We start from the raw sequence: 19,576 nt of genomic DNA, 5'->3' as shown, positions 1-19,576 counted from the left end.
GAGACAACTTTTTCTTCCGTAGTGATCGCTATAACTGAAGGATCCGATGTTTTAAAGTTTCACTGAAAAGTTAATATGCAGATAAGGCATCACTGCTTGCAGTGTACGATGGGGTTTTCATGTGTTGAACTTAGTAGTAGCAGGCTTCTGGACCTGAGTCATAGCACATGCATAGATCTCTAGACAGCAGGAGTTTGTAAAATCAAGTCAGTATATTTATCTACGGTAAAACATTGCTACAAAACATCAGTTTTAAACAGAGAGAGCCCCGTCAGAACACACGGGCGTCTGATGCTAATACTTAACCTTCGTTCTTCTTCTTATTTTATTCTATGTCTTCCTTCATGAGTCAGGCTGAGCATTTCTCAAGTCCTCAGAGATCCTTCATGAGTGAAACGCATGACCACAGAACTCACAAACAAAAGTTTTGCATATACCAACTTTGCTGTTTGAGAGTGTTTTTTTTTTTCCATTTATTTTTTTTAAACAGTACGCAAAAAACCCATTGCAATATTAAACGAGTTTCTTAAAATTCTCCTTTTTCCACCGCTCTAACCTTTTACAAAATTAGCTTAAAAATGTCAAAACGAGATTATTCAGTCTGTGGCACTGGTCATGCATTCCAACTTCAGTTCCTTTGTTTAAATAACTTGTTTAAATCTTTATTTTTTTTGCAAGCCTTGAAAGCACCGAAAAAAAAGAAAGAAAGTAAAGAACAAGAGTACAGCGTTGGGGATGCTGGACTCCTCCGACTCTCCTTGTGTGTGTCGTTTTTTTCTTCTTTTTAGATTTTTGGGCACAGTAAACAACGTGAGAGTATCTGGTTCATACTTCCTCGAGCGTCGTGCACCCCCACCACGGTGGAAGGAGCACGGCAGGGGCACCCGAGGGCCCCTGTTTATCACATTCAGTAACAGGCCAGCTGTCGCCCTCTTCAGAAGTGGTCAATGAGCACAGACACGCAGTTTGCACCCACCAGGTAGTTCGGGTCTCCGGGGAGAGATTTGTTCTGCCAGGTTTTGGGATCACCTGCAGGAAATAGAGACATGATGTCAGCTGCTGGAGCCCCTCCCTTCTTCTTTACAATACAAAAAAAACAAACAAAAAAAAAAAAGAAAAAAACTAGAGATGCACCGATCCATCTTCTTCAATCCCGATACCAACGCCTGGGATTTTGGGTGTGGGCTGATGCATCGTACCTCCGATACCAGTGTTTAATACATGTTCTAAATGTTGGCTGTGTTGTAGTGACTGTGATCATTCATTTAACTGCAAGGCAACATCAGACTTTCCTAACTTTGTAAAACAATGTGTAACAAATAAGTACATGCATATAAATGTACTGAATTGTTATACATTTTAACAGGATTTGCAATTCTACTGTAAAACTTTAAAATGCAGCAGCACTTTCTTTTCCATAAAGATGCCACCAAATAATGTATATAGTATCTATGTATAGAATTGAAGTGAATAGCTCAGCCCCATTGTCACACCGGATCCAGAGTCAGTATCGGCCTGATATCACATCGGTGCATCCCTAACAGAAACACAGTAGATGCTCAAAACAAAGATTATTGTGACACATGCATCATGAATGAAATAAGTGTACAGCTGATGATGATTTAATGCATCCATTACATCTGGAAATTAAGTTCCTGTTGCTCTAAGTTTACATAATACTAATGAATGATACTTAAGGCTTAATGGGTCATTTTAATTGAATGAATGTCAACTCTCAAACGAGCTATAATCCAGTTAGGTGCATCGGATCAGCCTCTCTGAAAGCACAACAGGACCGGTTCTCATAGAAATGTGGAGCCGGTTTTGGTGGTCACATGCAAACATCTACATATTGCTACATGACTGAGGCTAATTTAGGCACCAGGTTTTTTAAAAGAAGATTGTGTGAAATAGAAAAAAAGATGTAATCTCAGGTTCTGCAGCACCGAATTTGATTTTCCTGTATTATATTTGGAGAACTCTCCATTGTAAGTCCGTAATACCATACTACTACTTCATACTATGAAGCACTAAATGCTATCTGCACTATTTTTGCAAGGGCACCGTATCTGCTCCCTGTGCTTAGCGACACTCAAGACAATTGGCTTGTTTGTATTTCTCTCAACTAATCACAGAGAGTGACCTCTGTTTAGCACTGCTTTTCTGTAACTGGCGTTATTATTACATTTCTAAAAATGACTCCTCAGCTCAAATTAAGCATGAAAATTAGTAAAACACATCTCCAAGCAATACATGCAACGATAAGAAATGAGGGGAATAAGGAAAACAGAGAAGATGATTATGAGTGAGACACCAAGAAATTCTCCTCTCTAATCAAAAAAGCCAGCCCAAAGACCCCAAAAGGACAGAGGACAGCGTACCCGACGAGGAGTCGGAGGATTTTAGAGCAAAAGACCAACCATCAGGGGTCATAGACGCACAGTGAGGTAAGCGCAGCTCCACCGGCTTCAGGAACTTGAGTCCATGCGGTCCACACATCACCAGCGGACTTAGCAGCGTTTCTCCTGCACGGACACACAACAAGATTTAAAATCCCACAAAGTAAACATGCAGGAATTATTCGGCACTCTGGATTATTTATTACCCAATAATGAGCCAATATGGAGTCAGGCCTTCTGTGTGAATGAGGAGGTTAATTAAATCGCCACACTCCCCTGATGCTTAATTTTATTATTTTTTTAAATCCTCTAAATTAAACTGCTGGCAGGTTATTTTACTTGAGAGCAAAGTATTTTATCCTGCCTTTAAGCCAGCTTTTTATTTAGTTGTATTCTTTTGGCATTTCTGTTTATATGTCTTCACAAAAGAAAATGTAGATTTATTTGTTTTTATTTCATTGTAGAGCAGCACCAATGTGAAGTGTAAACTGTTATTAGTCACACATGTAGGAATCAAATCTACAACAACCTAATAAACTGCTGATGTAGCGATTCATAAAAGAAATGAGCTCTAAAAGTAAAAAGTTACAAACTCCCTGGTTTACTGTGGTTATAATATAGATGTGCTCTATAGAGTGTAGTGTAATTTGCTCCTTGATATTATTCAGGATTTAAAGAAAGGACTGACCTTTCTCCTTGTCCAGAGGGGGCAGGATGCTGTTGTCCCGGCACACCTTGAAGTAAATCTCCTGCTCCACACTCTCAGGGATGGCACCCTGGGGGATGATGATGCTGACACCCGTCTCGATGGAGCTCAGGACCCCTCCGTTACAGTTGAAGATACCCCGGGCCGTGGCCACCACCGTGTGTCCTTCATCCTCGTCGTCATCGTCCAGCGTGCTGGGGCTGGGGGAAACAGAATCAAGCATCGTCAGTATAAAGGCGAGGGTGGAGGCAGAGAATATTGCACAGCAGAGGAGACAAGAACAAACCGCCTGTGGGTCTCTTTCTGTCTTTCAGCAGCTCAGAAATTAAGTTTTTCACCTTACAGGGATGGCCTTGGGAATGGCGTTGATGTTATTGTGCTGGTATTTGGGCCTGTTGTCCATAGTGCGTGTGAAGGTGTCCAGGCCACTGTCATGGTCCAGGGGCTGTGGTGACAGCTGGGGCTTCCCACTGTTGCTCACAACACTGGGTTTACTGAGGAGGTCCGTCTTCACCTGTGTGTCGTTGGGCAGCAAGTTGTGGTTGAATTTGGGGCTCTCAAACTTGCGCTCAAAGGGCCGGGCGGAGCTGGTGTACGGCTTGGGGACGTAGCGGTTATAGCCAGTGGGAGCGGGATTGCCCAGCGTCTTTGGGGGTCCTACATCAGTGCCATTGACTGGGGATTTGTCGGGATGGCCCCTAGGAGGCAGGTAGCCGCCAGGTATGGGTTCGTCCCTGCTGGCCGGCCTGAGAGCTGGCAGCTCCGGTTTAGGATTGGGTGAACTCAACAGCTCAGGTATGGAGTTAGCTGGAAGCATATGAAGAAGATACAATCACTTAACCAAAGTCTATTATATTCTTGCACTATAGAAGTTTGGATAGCTATCTAGATCAATCTCTTGAGAATTTAATACATAGTCCTTAGTTACAACTTTAAGCAACGCAAGTGACAAGTCATTTTGCATCCCTACAATGTTAATGTACACTAGATAAGTGCATGATGAAGTAGTCAGGCAGGAAAAGTTACATGGCTTACCGTCGTTGGGGCTGAGTTTGGGCAGTGTGTTAGGTGAGATGGCGGATACAGGGGGCCCATACTGGGATGACGGGCTGATTTGGGGCAGGGGTTCATATCTTTTATCCACTGGACTCACCTTCTCTACAGACTCAACTCTGCAGGTGGAGACACAAACAATACGGTTAACAAATAAATTCTGCAAACTGGTGTACCTCAGGAGCTGAGTGTTGTACAGCGGCCAACAGTGCCAGGGTGTAGTTCTACCTGTTGTACGGGTAGGACAGCTGAGCTGGTTTGGGCAGATCATGGAAACGGTTGATCCCAGGACTGGGTTGGCCCATGGCCTTGCTGTCGAAGCTACGGCGATCGAAGTAGGACAACTGCTTCCTGTAGTACTCCTCATCCTCATCCGGGTCATAGTGGTTGGAACGCATGACATCATCCAGGGGTTTTGTATGGGGCTTCTGTGGCTCAGGGGCCCTGCAGATGAAGCAAAAAGAAACGAGTACAACAGCTGCAGAAATTTAAGCAGCAGGGATGGTAGGATTGTCCTGGACAACACTTTGATGGAACATCTCATACATCCTGTCATTTCAGTCATGAAATTAACACTGCGCTCATTTGAAGATGAGCTGAATGGCATGAAATGATCAAGTATGTAAGAGCTCAGGACGACAATAACACTCTCACAGCAGGGAGAAATGAGATTCCTAATGACCTTGCTAACATGCAGAACTGGTTGAGTTGGTCGACAGACATTTCTTTGTCTTCACACCAGAGGCTGGCTATCTGCACATTCATTTTTCTCCAGCAGATGGCGATCAAACCACAATATATGAATTGCAAGATGCTTCTTCAAGGATCTCAGAGTTGTCCTTCACCCACCTACTTTGCAGCCCAGGGTGCTGCGGGGACTACATACCTATAGGTGGATTTGTCCTGCTCCAGGTTGCTGAGGGAATTGGCTTTGAGGACTGGGCCAGGTGCACTCACAGGTTTAGGAACATCTGCAGGCTGAAAAGCAAAGGGAAGGCATCTCTAGTGCTTCTTGCAACTGATCCATTTTTGTCTCACATGAATGGATCGGTGCCTGACTTCTCACAGGCCAGACAATTACAAAACAGACCATTTCACAAAAACAAACAAAGGACATTTAGCCTAAAGTAATTGCTGTATACCTCTGCAAGGAACTTACCCTGAGTGCCATTTCTCCTCCTTCTTTAGCCCTGTCCATAGAAACAGACCGTTTATTCTCAAACATCTTTACTCTGTTCAGCACCGACTGTGGTTTCATGGCCGGGTCCTCGTCCAGTTCTTCCCGCGGCGGAGGAGGGAGAGGTTTGGAGCCCGGAGTGATCGCTGGCTCACCTGGAGAGGGCAGGCTCTCGGGTTTAGGAGGGGGAATTGTGGGTTCAGAGTTCATCATCGGGTCAAACATCCCTGACTTAAAGCCCCGGTTTGCAGGCCCAGGAATGTAGGTGGGCCTCAGACCAGAGTCACTGTAATACTGCTTTGGGGGCTCTGGCGATCGAGGTGAATTAATCGGGAAGCCGTGAGGTTCTGCCTCATAGGGAGAGCGGACATCATAGCCAGCTGGTGGCGGGGGTGGGGGCTCATCATAACGAATGGGCCCAGGTTTACTGTGGCGTCGCCTGCCATCGTAGCCCATTGGTGGGGCCTCATCGTAGCGTGGCTGAGGAGGGCTGTAGTCTCTCCCTTGTCCGTCGTCATAGGGGGACCGGGGGTTGTAGCCCATGGGTTGCTGGTGGCCCGGCTGGTACCCTGCTGGCTGGGAAGACGAGGTCTGCTGGTCATATGGGGGCCACTGTTCGTTGTAATGAGGCACACGGTTGTCGTAGTGCAGGTGAGAGTCAGCGTTGTGAGGCTTTGGTTCTGTGTAGCCGCCTCCATCGTATCCGTAAGGCGGGTGGTCGTATTCGCGGTATGGCTGTTTGTCCTGGTACGGCGGCTGGTGACAGTAGCTCAACGAGTGCTTCAGGCCATGGTTGATTCGCACGGGGTCCTCCATATTGTACAGATCTTTCTTGTACATCTGCGAAGAAACAATACTAAATGAATTCATCCATTACATCATCATCATTTTCAGCTTTTACCATTCACCAAGTTGGAGGACAGAAAGCAGTGAGGACAAAATGCTCTCAACAGCAGATTAAGAATAAGTTAAAGATTAAATTCAATACTGGAATATGAAAAGAAACCTTGACAAACAAGTATAACATTAACCAAATCAATTGAAAATAAATCCTTCTGCCGTTGAGTCAAACAAACAAACAATTCAAAGTGCAATTACACAAGCAAACCTTTGTCCATTATTCCAAGACAGTTCTGAATGTCTGTTTGACAAGATGCCTCTCAGGAATGATAATGATCCATGTGCACACAACTGGGTTTTACACATTTTATAAATATGAATTGCAACTCGCACTAATAAGCAATTTGCACATTTATGAAAGGCCTCATTTCAAACATATGATGTGTAGCCTGTAGACAGCAAATCTAGTTACAGTACTTCCTATGGAAGAAGGTTGATTTGATGGCATCTTCTCTGGACAAAACCACAAAACAGAAGACACAATGCAGTGTGCTGATGCAAGTTTGTTTTTCTGTCGGGAAAATTGCTTGATGGAAACATTACCAAGAGTACTGTCTGCAGGTTAGCTTTCATCATGCAACCAACATTCAGTTTGCATCTAATGCAACGTCAAACTACTGGCACTACAACAGACACATCTACCACTATGATGCCATTGTAAGTGCTACCAACGTTCATTTACAGAAGAGAGTTAAAGCTGAAAGGAACCCAAAAAACATTAGGAGCCATGCAAAGGAAGTAAGAGGCAACAGTTAGGGCTGGTTGTGGATGTCTTCACCCCGGTCAAAGACTCGGATGCACCGGTCCTTCTGGTCTCCCAGCCCACTGTGGTGCATGTGGACTAGTCTGTCACACATTTTCTCTGGGAGCCAGAGGCACACAGTGGGCTCAGTGAGTCACAGTGTGGGCATGTCATGCAGAGAGCGAGTGGAAAGCATGTGCGAGAAGACAGGCAGTTAAAACAGCAGGCTGGGGCCCAGGCCCGGTCCGAGTGGCTGGTGAAACAACGGGTACCTTTGGTTCTGGACCGGGCAGTCCAGACGGGTGGGGTTCATGTGGTACTGGTGGTGGGGGCTGAATAAGCTCAGGGGCAGGGCTGGGGCTGCTAAGTGAGTCAGCCTGAGGAGCTGCAGCTGCAGCAGGTGGCTCCTCTAGGTGCATACCCTCAAGCTGTACAGGCTGCTCAACAGCAGGGGGCGCTACCACCGTCGGAGACAACGAGGGCATGGGCAGAGCTGCCTCATCTTGCTGTGAAGTATTGTTAAGAGACATTTATAACACAGCCTGCCAAGGGCACAAAAAGAACAGCTCACCCCAACACCATGATCTTCTTCCTTACATTGAATCAGTTCTACACCAGCCAGAGAATGTGGTCAGAATAGATAACATACCAGTAGCTTTTAAAACATGTTTATTACTAAGCAAAGGGCATTTAATCTTAAAGGCCAGGACACAACACTGAACACAAAGGAGCAATTCCTCAGCTCTGCAGTACTTTTAGCCATACATCCATCTCAGAAGGGTGCAGCCTGCAAAGCCACTTATGAAATTTACCTGTTGCGGAGCAGCCATCTTGAACCCAGCAGGGTCTATGCGACTGGCTGGGTCGGGCTGCACAGGGTGCTGGTATCCAGGGTAACCAGGGGTGTCCTGAATTACAGGCGGATCTTCTCGCACGGGCTCGGAAGAGCGGGTGATGGCAGGCTCTGTGGGCAGACCCACCTCGTCGTTCAAAGTCTCGTCCAGCTCCTGGTCTGTGTAGGCCCCACCTTCCGTGTCCGTGTCCTCATAGTCAGAGGTGTGGCGGCTGTCCGTGCTATACATGGAATATTCACTTCCTGGCGCAGACAGGTAGGACAGACGGTCATCGTGGATGTCCAAGTCATCCTCTGTAGTGCCATCCGCCTGAACAGGGCAAAGAAATGTTCATCTCATGTGACACCGAGGCAGACTAACGGGCATCAGAACATATTGTTATCAGAATGGAAAGAGAAACATTCTCTCACCTTGCCCTCTGAGACCCACACCAACTGGTTCTGCTGTTGCTGGATCGTTTCTTTCAGAGCTCCATACCAGCCGTCATTCATATTGTTCATGTTGATGGTAGCTAAAAGAGAATATGTTTTGAGTCACAATAACTTCAAGTAGAATAAAACATGTAAAAGAGACAATGTGCACTCTTTGTACACTCACTGGTGAACAGGTGGTGATTATTCTTCCTCAGTTTGATCGCTCTCTCATAGAGCTTCCTGGCACTCTTCCTGGACTCTGGACACAGTCTGGTCCTCATGTTCTTCACACCCTGCTTCGTATCAGGATTTAGAAAGACTACAATCGGGTACCACTGAGCGTAGTTCAACCTGTCCACAGCGTTCGGGGTGATGTCCAGGACAGCATGTTTGTCCTTGATGGGAAAATGCAAGAAAGAGCAGGGATGAAAGATACTGCATATCTGTCATAAAATAATCTAATCATTGATAATGCTAATTATATTATACAAGGAGACCTACTCACTCTATCAATAATCTGCTTGATGGTGTGAAGACGAATGATTCCTGAACTACGCTGGTCTGTTCCTGCATCTCGCGGTTCACTCTCTGGAAACAAGGTTAAAGGGACTCGTGAAGAAAACATTTTGGAGCACAAACATGTTTATTGTCAATTGATGTTCTCTACAATATATGTGCAGTATAATGCATACAAACATACTTGCAAGCTCAAAAAGATCTGGCTCTTCTCTGGCTAGTTTTTCTCGAGCGACATCAGCGATCGGACCAAATATAACCACCGGTCTCAGGAAACCAGCTGCACAGAAATATGAACGGACTCAGAATGCAGTTTTCGTTTCACGTTGTCATGCAAGCAAGCAGATACGGTCAAATTCCTCACCCTCTCTCAGAACAACTCTTTCGTAAGCCGGGAACTTTGTTTGGACTGGCTGGGAAGAGAGGTCCTCTCTGCTCTTCCTCAGGTTCCTCTTTGAGCTCCGAAGACCACGAAACCTCCAGAAGTCAGCCCTGTCGCCCCCTGCTGTTTTGGGGAGAGTGTATTGCACGCTGGACAGCTGCTCTGCTCTGTTGACAAATGGCAGAAAGACAGAGACAGTTCTTAATGTGTCATAAATTTGGCACAGCCAACCTCAACACTGCCAATGCCTAAGGACACTACACAGCAATGATAGTCAAAACAAATGTAATATAAATAGGGGGGCTGACTGACTGTTGTGACAAACATTTACCAAGCATGTCACTCTTGGAGTTATCTGACATCTGATTCATGCCAAAGTAACCTAACCTATGTATTTAATTTGACTTATAATCAATCTTAAATATTTTATTTGACTAATTCTCTCATTATTATTATTCTATAAGGGTCTGTTTTTTCTCAAAAATATTCTAGCATCTACTGTCTTTTTATTGTCTAATTGTATTGTTTATTTGCCCTTTAAATTGGCATCATTTTAAAGTAAAGTATTTTGAGCTACATCTCTTGTATGAGCAGTGACAAAGACAAAGTCAGGATCACCTGTTTTTGTTGGGAATGATGCCCCTCTCCACCTCTTGGTGGTTCTTGCCGATGCGAATAGCCAGCCAGGAGCCCAGCTTTCCGTTGTAGAGGGTGTCGACCACACGGAACACCTCGCCCTTGTTGAAGCTCAACCCATACGGAGATTCCTTCTCATACTCAAAGTGTGTCCGGATATAAAAGGAGTCACCAACATCCGACTCCACGATCCGCCGATACACTGAGCAGGAGAAAGCAAGTCAGAAAACATTGTGCCGATGTGACCAATACAAATTATCCATCTAGCTCTTCAGTCTCATCTCCTTACTCACTTCACTTACCATCTTTCTTCTTCTGGGCCAGAATGGTGACCTCTTCACCCTTGGGAAGGTCAAGGAGGAACAGCACAGCCTCCTCTCGGATTATGTTTGCAAAATCTACATTATTTACCTGGAAGTTGGGAACACAGAGATTACTGCTTTCTACAGAATAACATCACTGTTGTCTTGTACTTTGACATTGAAGTTAAGAAGTAGGCTTCATTGTTCAAAGTGTACGTCACAGGGGTGTGTATCTCCATTTAGATAGATTAGCTTTACATAGCTCTTCCTGTTCCCAGTATTGCCTGGGTATCTGCAGCTTTTACTGCAAAGCAAGAACTCAAGCCATTCCTCTTTATACTTGCAGAATGGAGGAGGAGGTATAAACAGCAAGATATATGGCTTTGAGGAAATGGGACAAACACAGCGAGAGGAAACAGTTTTTTTTTGTGTGTGTTCCCTCTGAGCCATTGCTAAGAGACCAGCCTGGAGGTAAAGGAATTTTGGATCAGCCAGTGTGTAAAACCATGAATATAAAAAGGAAAAAGCTTGAGGATGCATACCCCATAAAACATAGCTGTTGACAGATACTATCAGGTTCCCATTGTAAAAACAACAAGAAGAGAAAAAAAACAACCCTTTGTGACATAAAATAACAGCTCTAACTTTTGGACTTTTTGAAAACTGAATTTTTACAACAACTCTTAGGTTAAAAAAGAACCCCTTAAAAGTAAAGTATCTTACCCTGAGAATTTGGTCGCCTTCCTCCAGGCCCTCCTTAGAAGCTGGGCTATCCTCAAGCACCCCGGCTACAAAGATGCCCACGTCATTCCCCCCAGCCAACCGCAGCCCCACACTCTCCCCCTTCCTGAACTTCACCAGCTTCATGCTTGGCCTGAGGACGGGGAATAAAGACTATAGTTAGGCTTTGGCATGATACCATTTGATGGCATTTCACTCTTTCCAATGCAAACATCAGTTTATGATTAGCTGAGTGACTCTTGGACGCCAGTCAGGTTTCGCTTTTTTCAGACTGTTTACTCTTTAGTGAGCTTACAAAAGCAAGGATGTAAAATTGAGAAAGGAACTGTCCGACAGAATATTTGAATACATTTCAATAGTTTTGCTTAAGACAAAAATAACCACATTAAAGAGTTTGTTTAATGCACAAACACTGATAGTTGTGCATCCAGTCATATTCAAAGCTGCTTATTCAACTTGCCAACAAACCAATGTGTGCAGAAACACATATTTCTTAACAGCATTGAAATCTAAGCCTTGTGACAGCCAAAGTGTTCTGTATGGATAACGGAGCGAGCATCTTTAAAACCGCTCCAAGATATGCTTTGGTTTGGAGTACTGCAGTTAAATGTCCTCCTTTCCTTCTCTTTTTAATGAACTGAACTGAGACTTATGGATTGAGGCTCTCAGAAAGTTCACATAATAGTTTTTGTTTTGTGCATGTTAAGAAGACTTTAATATTTGATGGTGAAACACAGTACACTATGTTTATTACCGTAGGATGCTATCGTCATGGGCAGCACTTGGCACAGGGGCATCAGAGGGACTGACTGGCAGGTCTACATCTGGCTGTCCAGGCTGAGCATACACCGGCTTTGGCTCTGAATAGAAGCACAATGTCAGGTTATTAATGCGAACAATATAATGAACATTTAAAACTGCACTGAATAGGTTTAAGAGCAAAGAAATACACAATAGGGCAGACACATGTTAAACTAAGAACAAGTACACTAATTATAAAAACCCAACTGTTCAAAACCACACACACAGGCAAAGTGTTAACACACAGATGCTTGCACGCACACACACACACTCAAGGCACATAGTGTCCCGAACAGGGAGGTCAAACAGAAAGGCAGCAGAGTGCCGAAGGCTCGGGAGGAACGTCAGACTCGATCAACTCATACGGTTTATTTTCATTTGGCTCCAGGCAAGCTCAGCCAGGCTCAGCAGGCATCTGGATCTAACTTTTTTTTTCAGTCATCATGCTCTTAAAAAGGGCAGAAATGACTGGCTGACGCAAGATTTCATTTAACTATAATGAAATTATTTAATACAACTTAAATGATTGCTTATAATGAACAGGGAAACCCACAACAGCATGTTGTATTTGCTCACAGGTATAAGACACAAATTAAGTGGACTACTGTGTCTTAACGTCTGATTTCACATACACACAATGAACAAGTTTAATATCTGATTGTTAAATTACTGACCTGGGAGTGGTGGGAGCTGTTTCTCCTCTCTAGCAATAGCCGACTCCTTCGGTTTGGGCAGAGGAACCTCCTCCGGTAGCTTCACTGGTGTTGAAGCCGGCTTTGAGAGCCGTTCGTCATCGCGACTTCTGTGACTGCAGACAAAAATAGATGTTTTTGCGTGATTTATCTTTAAAAAAAACGGAATATGCGAGATTATAAATAGTGAATTCTGGAGATGTAGCGCTTGGAGGCAAAAGGGGAGCTTTAAGCCTACATCTTGACCACATGCATGAAATCTGAAAAAGAACGGCTCGAGTCTGAGGCTACAGCATAGTCTTAAAAGGTCACTACTTTGTCTTTCTACTTTTTGGTGCTCTATTTTTAGAACAGCTTATCCAAGGTCTCAGAGTGGATTCTTTCCGGCAGGTGAATTTCACTGCTCGTCTCTGGCTGTAGACCAGCAAATGTTTGACTCCGATGCCAGTTTTAAAACAGTTAGGCTCCATAAACTGATACACAGTGACCCTGGCCAATTACAAGTCAGTAAATGATGACAGAATTATCTTGTGTTTTCATAAATGCTGACATTCCCGATGTGTTTCAAATGCAAAGCAGGCTTTATGGCTCGGACGCCAAACTCCCAGTGACATGGCAGCTCACTGGCACAACTTTATTGGCAAAACACTGCTTTATTCACAGGCTGAGGCACGAAGTACCCTGCAGGACGCTATTTGAACGGGCTGCAGAGGAACAAACTTCTTTTGCAAGCCATCCAGGAAGAGGCCCTACTTTTATCTGCCAACTTTCTGAACTGAGAGGAAGGGTCACGGGTCATAGAACCAGGTTCTGGTTCACATTCACAATAAAATCCTGTCCCAGCATCTCCTTCTTGTTAATCAAAATACAATAACTGTGCTAAATTAACGTTGATGTGTCATGAATAAAGCAATTGTCGGTTTAGGCATCTTAGCCTAGCACAAATAATATTGCCCACAAAATACAATCTATTTGACCGAAATACAGTACAATCAAGCCTGACATCCACAGATATAAAAAATGAATAAAAACATCTGATAACACTGATAGTTGGTGATGGCCTTTTGTTAGTTGATTGTTGGAGCCATATTGTGCTTCTGCTTAACGTGTGGTTTGCCCACCAAAACATTCAAGAGACAGGAGGATCCTGTGACTGTCATCTTAAGTTGAGCACTGAAGTTTTACACAAAGTCGAGCAGCAAATGGACTCTAAGATGACTAAGATTGCCTTTTTTGCAGCGTAAGAGTTGACTTTAATTTTCCTTGGGTCAATAAGCAGCGTGAAAGGAGAACAACTCTGGTGCTCTACAGAGTTGAAATGAAGAATTAATGTGGTACTTCCAGACAAGGTTACAGTCATGGAAGTGTTGAATGTGCTGATGGCTGGTATTAAAATACAAAGTCCTTCATAACTAAAAGCATGGATGGAAGCATATGTTGACCATATCAGTTACATAACAATAAATACAGGGCTAAAAACAACAATTATTGATTGTGCCAACTTTTTTCTCAATTTATTCTTTAGTTTCAAAAACATCTGAAAAACGTAAACAGTTACCATCACATACTTTCTAAAAGCCTAAAACAACCTAAAAACAACAACAAATAAGCCCATAAATAATACATTTATTACCGAATAAGATAACAAGCAGCAGCAAAACCTCACAACTCAGAAGCTGGAACAAGAGAATGCAGGGCATCTATTCTTGATAAAGTACAATTAGTCAATAATCAACAACAGATTAACAGATATTTTCTGTTGATTTACCAATTGATTAATAAATAAATAAATTCCCTTTCAGACACAAATTTGGCCATTAAAGTGGCTGTAGTCTGTAATAATCTAGTTTTGTTGATATTGGTAACATTTAGTGGCAAGTGGTCATTACTGATGTGTTTCTGATCAATTATCAATTATTAATATATAATTATTGTAGTAACCTATTGAGACATACATTTTGTCTCTATTAAGTAGAAATCTTAATTATCATTGTTACTAGATTGATACCGATTGATTTTGTACCATAGAGAGAAAGGAGCAAATACACGTGTAAATGGATGGTCTTTACCTGCCATTGCTGATTTGTGGGGGCGAGTGTCTGGACTGGTCTGAGAGTTCAGATCTTCTGTCTGGAGAGCGGGAGCGGCTGCTACGATGTCTGTCATGTGATCGATTTGATTGGTCGGATGCCAGAGAATGGATATCTGAAATGTCTGATCAAACAAGAGTCACTGTTTAACGACTGCAGTCTGAAATACACACGGACAAGTCTGGCTTTTCAGCTGAATCCAACACCACTCTCACCGTCTCGGTCGGAGGCGTTGGCTGAAGGAATGCTGTCATCGAGGTCAGGGATGTTCAGCAGGGTCGCCCTGTCGTCCCTCTGAACCACCATTTTTAGCTTGCCCTTTGACCTTTCTATCAGCTTCTTGGCATCTATCAAGGAGAGGTTCTCTGTCACTGTGCCATTGATCTGGGAGAATCAGAGAAATGAGCTATTAACAATGACAAGATCAAGACAAGATCAGCCAGAGAAGTTCAATTAAAAATAAGGGATATAAAATAAAGACGTCTTTGTTTCACAGCAATGCAATAAAATTGTCAAATGCTTTGTCTTAGAAGGCACAAGATCACCTGCAAATTCAGTGCAACACTGATTAAGTTTGTCAGGGTCAAATCAATTTGTAAGCTTAATAAATGGTCATACATTATGTTCAGTATTAACTTGAACATCATTTTGACAATTTACTTCCTTTAATCATATGATTAACCTTTCACTTATTGCTAAAATTCAAAGAGTGACAAATAATGAAATGTAATCTTCAATTGTTTCGTGTGTTTGTGTGTTTCATATTTTATGGATGTATCCACATGTTCCACCAGGGCTTCTTAGAGCCCTATCCCTCACCTTCAGTACAACATCTCCTTCCTGGATGTTGCCGTCCCTGGCTGCCAGGCTCTCAGGGGAAATGTCCTTGACAAAAATGTGGCTGGCCAGGCGCAGGCCATATTCTGCTTACAAAGTGAACGACAGCAACAAAGACCATGTTAGCATAGAGTTCACGTGGCCACACCGCACTGACCGCAGCCTGCTGTCAAGCCGCTGCTCCCACTGGGATTAACAAAACTGATTAAAGAAGATTAATTGCTCTTTTACTTAGATTTACTTGAGTAAACTTGGATTTTGTAGTGGCTGGCAAGTTTTATTTACTCTGGCAGTTGACCAATGCTGATTTAGAGGTCTTATCCTCTCCTTAAAGTGGGGCTGTCCGATAATAGCTGGGTAAATAAAATGGCAGGTGATTTCCTGGATTACCTCAGAAAACTTTCTTTGTGCCCTCCTTTTTATCCCCGACTTTGTGAGCCTCACCTTCATTTTTGCGGGATTTGACGAGTGTGACCTTCGCAGGACGCGGAGGCAGGTTGTGTGAGCGGTGGTCTGAGCGTGGGGAGAGACTTCTCTCCCTCGAGCCACTGCGTTCGCGTTCCCTGTCCCTGTCCCTTCGCCCATTGCTCCGGCCGCTACGCCTGCCCATGGCCCCACCCACACCACTGTAAGTGGCGCTGCGTCCGCTTCGCGTCTCGTATATCTCTTCATCATAACTGTCCTCCTCCTCATCATGCTCTGACATCGTTTCCCTCTCTCCTAGGCGACCCATGGGGACATGCACCTTTCTCTTCCGCCTGATTGTCTGGTCAAACGAAATAAGATACAAGATCAGTTACAGTAAGACGAATCAATCACTCTTCATGCACATTTTTCCTACTAGACATTTGTGAAATATAAAAGTGTCAAAATGCCATGCACGCCGACTTATGTCAACACAATGTAGTTTCTGACTTTAGTTTTACTACAATAATTCATAAAGGGCACTCACAATTTTGGCAATTTTCCCACTTTTACGAAGCTGCTGGACTGCGTACGCGTGCTCCACATTGTCCATGGAGACTGCATTGACCATAACGACTCTGTCATTTTCCCTAGAGGGGACACAGATATATGCGATGTGCTGGAACTCTGTAGCAGGAAGGGTAATTTAATAGTAACTAGCAATCTGACCAGGCTGCCAAAAAAAGAACAAAATCTTACTGCAGTAGGCCTTCTGCTGGGCCTCCTTTCAGCACATCCGAGATAACAATGGAGGTCTCGCCACTCTGAAAATGAGGGTTATCCCGACCTCCTGATATGGCTATCCCGAAGCCAAACCCTGGTGCCTGCACACAGAGGAACATAGATTAGGATGGTGATATGGCTTTCTGCGTGGACCGAAATACTTAATATAATATACAGAGACCACTCACTGATTAAAAAAATAGAAAATTAAATTCACACATGCTATTCAACCATACTATTAGACTATAAACCTATCTAAAGTATTACAAAAAATAAACAGTATTTTTTCCACTTTCAGCAAGCAAAGACTAATAGGAAAAAATCATGCATAAGGAACGCTCTTGTTTTTTCTGTTCCACCTGCAACTGTGTACTATATACAGTAAGCACACTTCCCACATGATATGGTCCTAAGAAAATAGGAGGGAATACAAATGCAGGGATGGGGGATGGAAGCAAAGATAGCAAAAACAGTAGAGAGCTACTGGGACCAGGACCAGTTTCAGTTTTTCCATACATATGTAAAGAGCATCTGAGGGATGATAACAGATACCTACCCTGTGTAGTGTTACTGTGTGCTGTTCCCAAATGACAGTCTCCTCCATCGCTGCGCTCTGGAAGACAGCAATACAGTACGGTATGTTTAACATTAATGTAATACGTCAATCTATGAATGTCTGTCCGTCTATCTATTAAAAATTACTAAAAATAATTGATGAATGGATACATTTTAACATTTCCATGTTCAAGCCAGTTTGCTGCTCAAATGGATTTACACTGCAGCCACAACTGCAAATGTAACTTTTTCCAAGTCTGCAAGATGGTCCATCATCAAAATGTTTTCCCCAAGAGAACACACAATCAACTTCATAATGTGTTTACGTGTGATGCCAAGCACAGATGTGCACAGAGTATCTGCAGTATGCTTAATATTATCTTAATCAAGAAAATGAATAGCCACCTGAGGAATTTGTTGTATTTTACGATTTTCCAAAATGTAGAGAACAGAAGGACACTAAAAGTGTAAAAATGATAAACAGTGAACAGTCTAAAACCATACAATTGCTGAAAGACAATAATAATTATTGCCTTGAGTCCATATCCACTGAATTCCCTTTACTAAGTTAAGAATTTCTTTTAAAAGAGGGACGCAGTCTCGGTGTTTCTTGGCTCTTCACACGGGAAATCTAATAAGGATGCAGACTGTCACACATACAGAGCAGCGCCCAGCAGGTTATTGAGTTTGTTTCGCTGTTACCCATTTACAGGCCCACTCACACTGCGTTGTGCTTGGTTTTATCTGCAGTGCACTCACACTTTATCAAACAGACCACATACTATCAACATACTTTCCTTCTTAGTAAATCCGTAGTATGAGGTCACATGTTAACAGCGCATTGTAGAAAATTATACAACAATACTATAATAAAAATCCCGCTGGATAGAATGAAGCCACGCTGACTGTAAGTCTTTGAAATTGAAGCACACCCGCCGTCTCATTAACAAGCAGAGAGAATAAGATGAAGGTCGACTCCTTCAGCTGTTGGATCAGCACTGTCCTCTGCACCCCACAGCTCCCTTCTTATCTTATCTCTTCTTCTAGATCATTTCACCTCTAGCACAATCTCACAACACATTAGACATTCAATGTCTGCATATAAAATACATATAAAATACTATGAGGTCCATTCCTTTGAGGCAAATTACATCCCACCTCACAGCACCTAATGCAATAACCCTAATTTCATGTAAATGGAGTGTGACCTCAATAGGTGAGACGATCACACATTTTCCTCCTGCTTTGCTGGTAATTTCTTTGACACTTAAAACGACTGCCAACTAGGGAGAGGACTTACTGGGAAGAGTGATCAGTCATGTTGCGGCACATTAAAGCATGGTGACAGAGAAATGAAGAGGGATGAGCCTCACATTAAAGCTGTTGATGTTTCAGTGTTTGGACACTGACATCATTGCCATCTTGTTGGCAGCTTCAAACCCAAAACATCAAGCGTGTGTCAATCCAGCTTCATGTTGAAGATTAATCTGCCCAACATCAGCATGACAACCTGCTAATGGTATGCCTATCACGTTCCCAAATGTGATATGATCTAGAGGCAACATGTTTAAAAAATGTAATAGAAAAAAAACAACAACAAAAAACATCCTTTCAGATAAATGTATTTTTATGACATAAATGTATAAATATAATATCTGAGGAGGTCTCAGACTGATTTTTTTCTGTCCTGTTTATTGTTTTACCACCCATGCTTCCTTCAATACATCGTCCACACGTCTGTCATGACCGGTCAAGTGCCAAACGTTAGCTAATGTCTGGGAATACAGGCAGCTGAATAAATTGCCACAAGTGGTCTCAGACGTTCTCAACTTGGCAGCAACAGTCCCAAACTCCTCAAGCAGCTTATGGTGGGACTCACGCAAGGAGGCGGAACAAAAGTTTGAACAGAAAACTCCCCCTGGCTTTTAACGTTGAATACACTGCACTCGAGAGAGGGAAAAAAAAGACATCTGAATATTAACAAGACTGCTAAAAACAGGGGCATGAATTCTCACTAGAAAGTTTGCTCTGTGGGGAGGAGGATTTATGCTCGTGTCTTCTTGATCAGCACTGTGGAAATGCTGATGCAAAGAACTCGAACATTTCGTCTAAATTTATGGACGGTTTGTCACTAAACTGCAAAGTTATGGGAGGTACTCGTTTCCAGCCAATATTCCTACTTCCAGAAATTCTGTATAGGCATTTATGCAGCATAACACAAACATGTACACACACCAGTGTATTATGTTTAGGGCCTGTGATTGTGAGAAATGTGATTTTGTTGTCTGGAAAATATGATTAGAGAATGCTTACTGTGTCTGAGCCAATACAAATAAATCACCATAAAATTAATGGGATGTAAAATCCGAAATGGAGCCAAACAGGAAGAATCTAAAATGGAGTAAAAACATTAGGAGGGAAAAAGGGTTCAGGGTTCTGCAGTGTGTATCACTCCCTCTCCCCCATCTCACTCCCCCCCCCCCCCATCTCACACACACACACACACACACACACACACACACACACACACACACACACACACACACACACACACACACACACACACACACACACACACACACACACACACAC

At 43.2% G+C, this 19,576-nt stretch overlaps 1 protein-coding gene across 7 annotated transcripts in view; it reads right to left on the bottom strand.

Annotated features, from left to right (window-relative positions):
* Positions 1-334: 334 nt before the first annotated feature.
* tjp1b (tight junction protein 1b) overlaps positions 335-19,576 on the bottom strand; it is a 46,971-nt gene continuing 27,729 nt past the window's right edge. For 3 of the 7 annotated variants that reach the window (XM_084017185.1, XM_084017186.1, XM_084017187.1), the window contains 27 exons: positions 16,986-17,042; positions 16,406-16,530; positions 16,194-16,296; positions 15,686-16,007; positions 15,224-15,330; positions 14,620-14,788; positions 14,384-14,528; positions 12,297-12,430; positions 11,576-11,681; positions 10,804-10,954; positions 10,081-10,189; positions 9,761-9,980; positions 9,125-9,309; positions 8,945-9,040; positions 8,750-8,832; positions 8,429-8,639; positions 8,242-8,342; positions 7,790-8,140; positions 7,250-7,483; positions 5,318-6,175; positions 5,045-5,136; positions 4,387-4,602; positions 4,141-4,277; positions 3,444-3,912; positions 3,088-3,305; positions 2,382-2,525; positions 335-1,029 (listed from right to left, as the gene is read on the bottom strand). In XM_084017185.1, coding sequence (XP_083873311.1) covers positions 935-1,029; positions 2,382-2,525; positions 3,088-3,305; positions 3,444-3,912; positions 4,141-4,277; positions 4,387-4,602; positions 5,045-5,136; positions 5,318-6,175; positions 7,250-7,483; positions 7,790-8,140; positions 8,242-8,342; positions 8,429-8,639; positions 8,750-8,832; positions 8,945-9,040; positions 9,125-9,309; positions 9,761-9,980; positions 10,081-10,189; positions 10,804-10,954; positions 11,576-11,681; positions 12,297-12,430; positions 14,384-14,528; positions 14,620-14,788; positions 15,224-15,330; positions 15,686-16,007; positions 16,194-16,296; positions 16,406-16,530; positions 16,986-17,042 — 5,238 coding nt within the window. In that variant the 3' untranslated portion in view covers positions 335-934. The remainder of the gene's footprint in view (positions 1,030-2,381; positions 2,526-3,087; positions 3,306-3,443; positions 3,913-4,140; positions 4,278-4,386; positions 4,603-5,044; positions 5,137-5,317; positions 6,176-7,249; positions 7,484-7,789; positions 8,141-8,241; positions 8,343-8,428; positions 8,640-8,749; positions 8,833-8,944; positions 9,041-9,124; positions 9,310-9,760; positions 9,981-10,080; positions 10,190-10,803; positions 10,955-11,575; positions 11,682-12,296; positions 12,431-14,383; positions 14,529-14,619; positions 14,789-15,223; positions 15,331-15,685; positions 16,008-16,193; positions 16,297-16,405; positions 16,531-16,985; positions 17,043-19,576) is intronic. The other 4 variants (XM_084017181.1, XM_084017183.1, XM_084017182.1 and 1 more) reach the window with 4 other exon arrangements.

The sequence above is a fragment of the Eutrigla gurnardus genome (genome assembly GCF_963514095.1).
Source record: "Eutrigla gurnardus genome assembly, chromosome: 9".
NCBI classification, from domain to species: Eukaryota; Metazoa; Chordata; class Actinopteri; order Perciformes; family Triglidae; genus Eutrigla; species Eutrigla gurnardus.
This window is presented reverse-complemented; position numbering and strand designations above follow the sequence as displayed.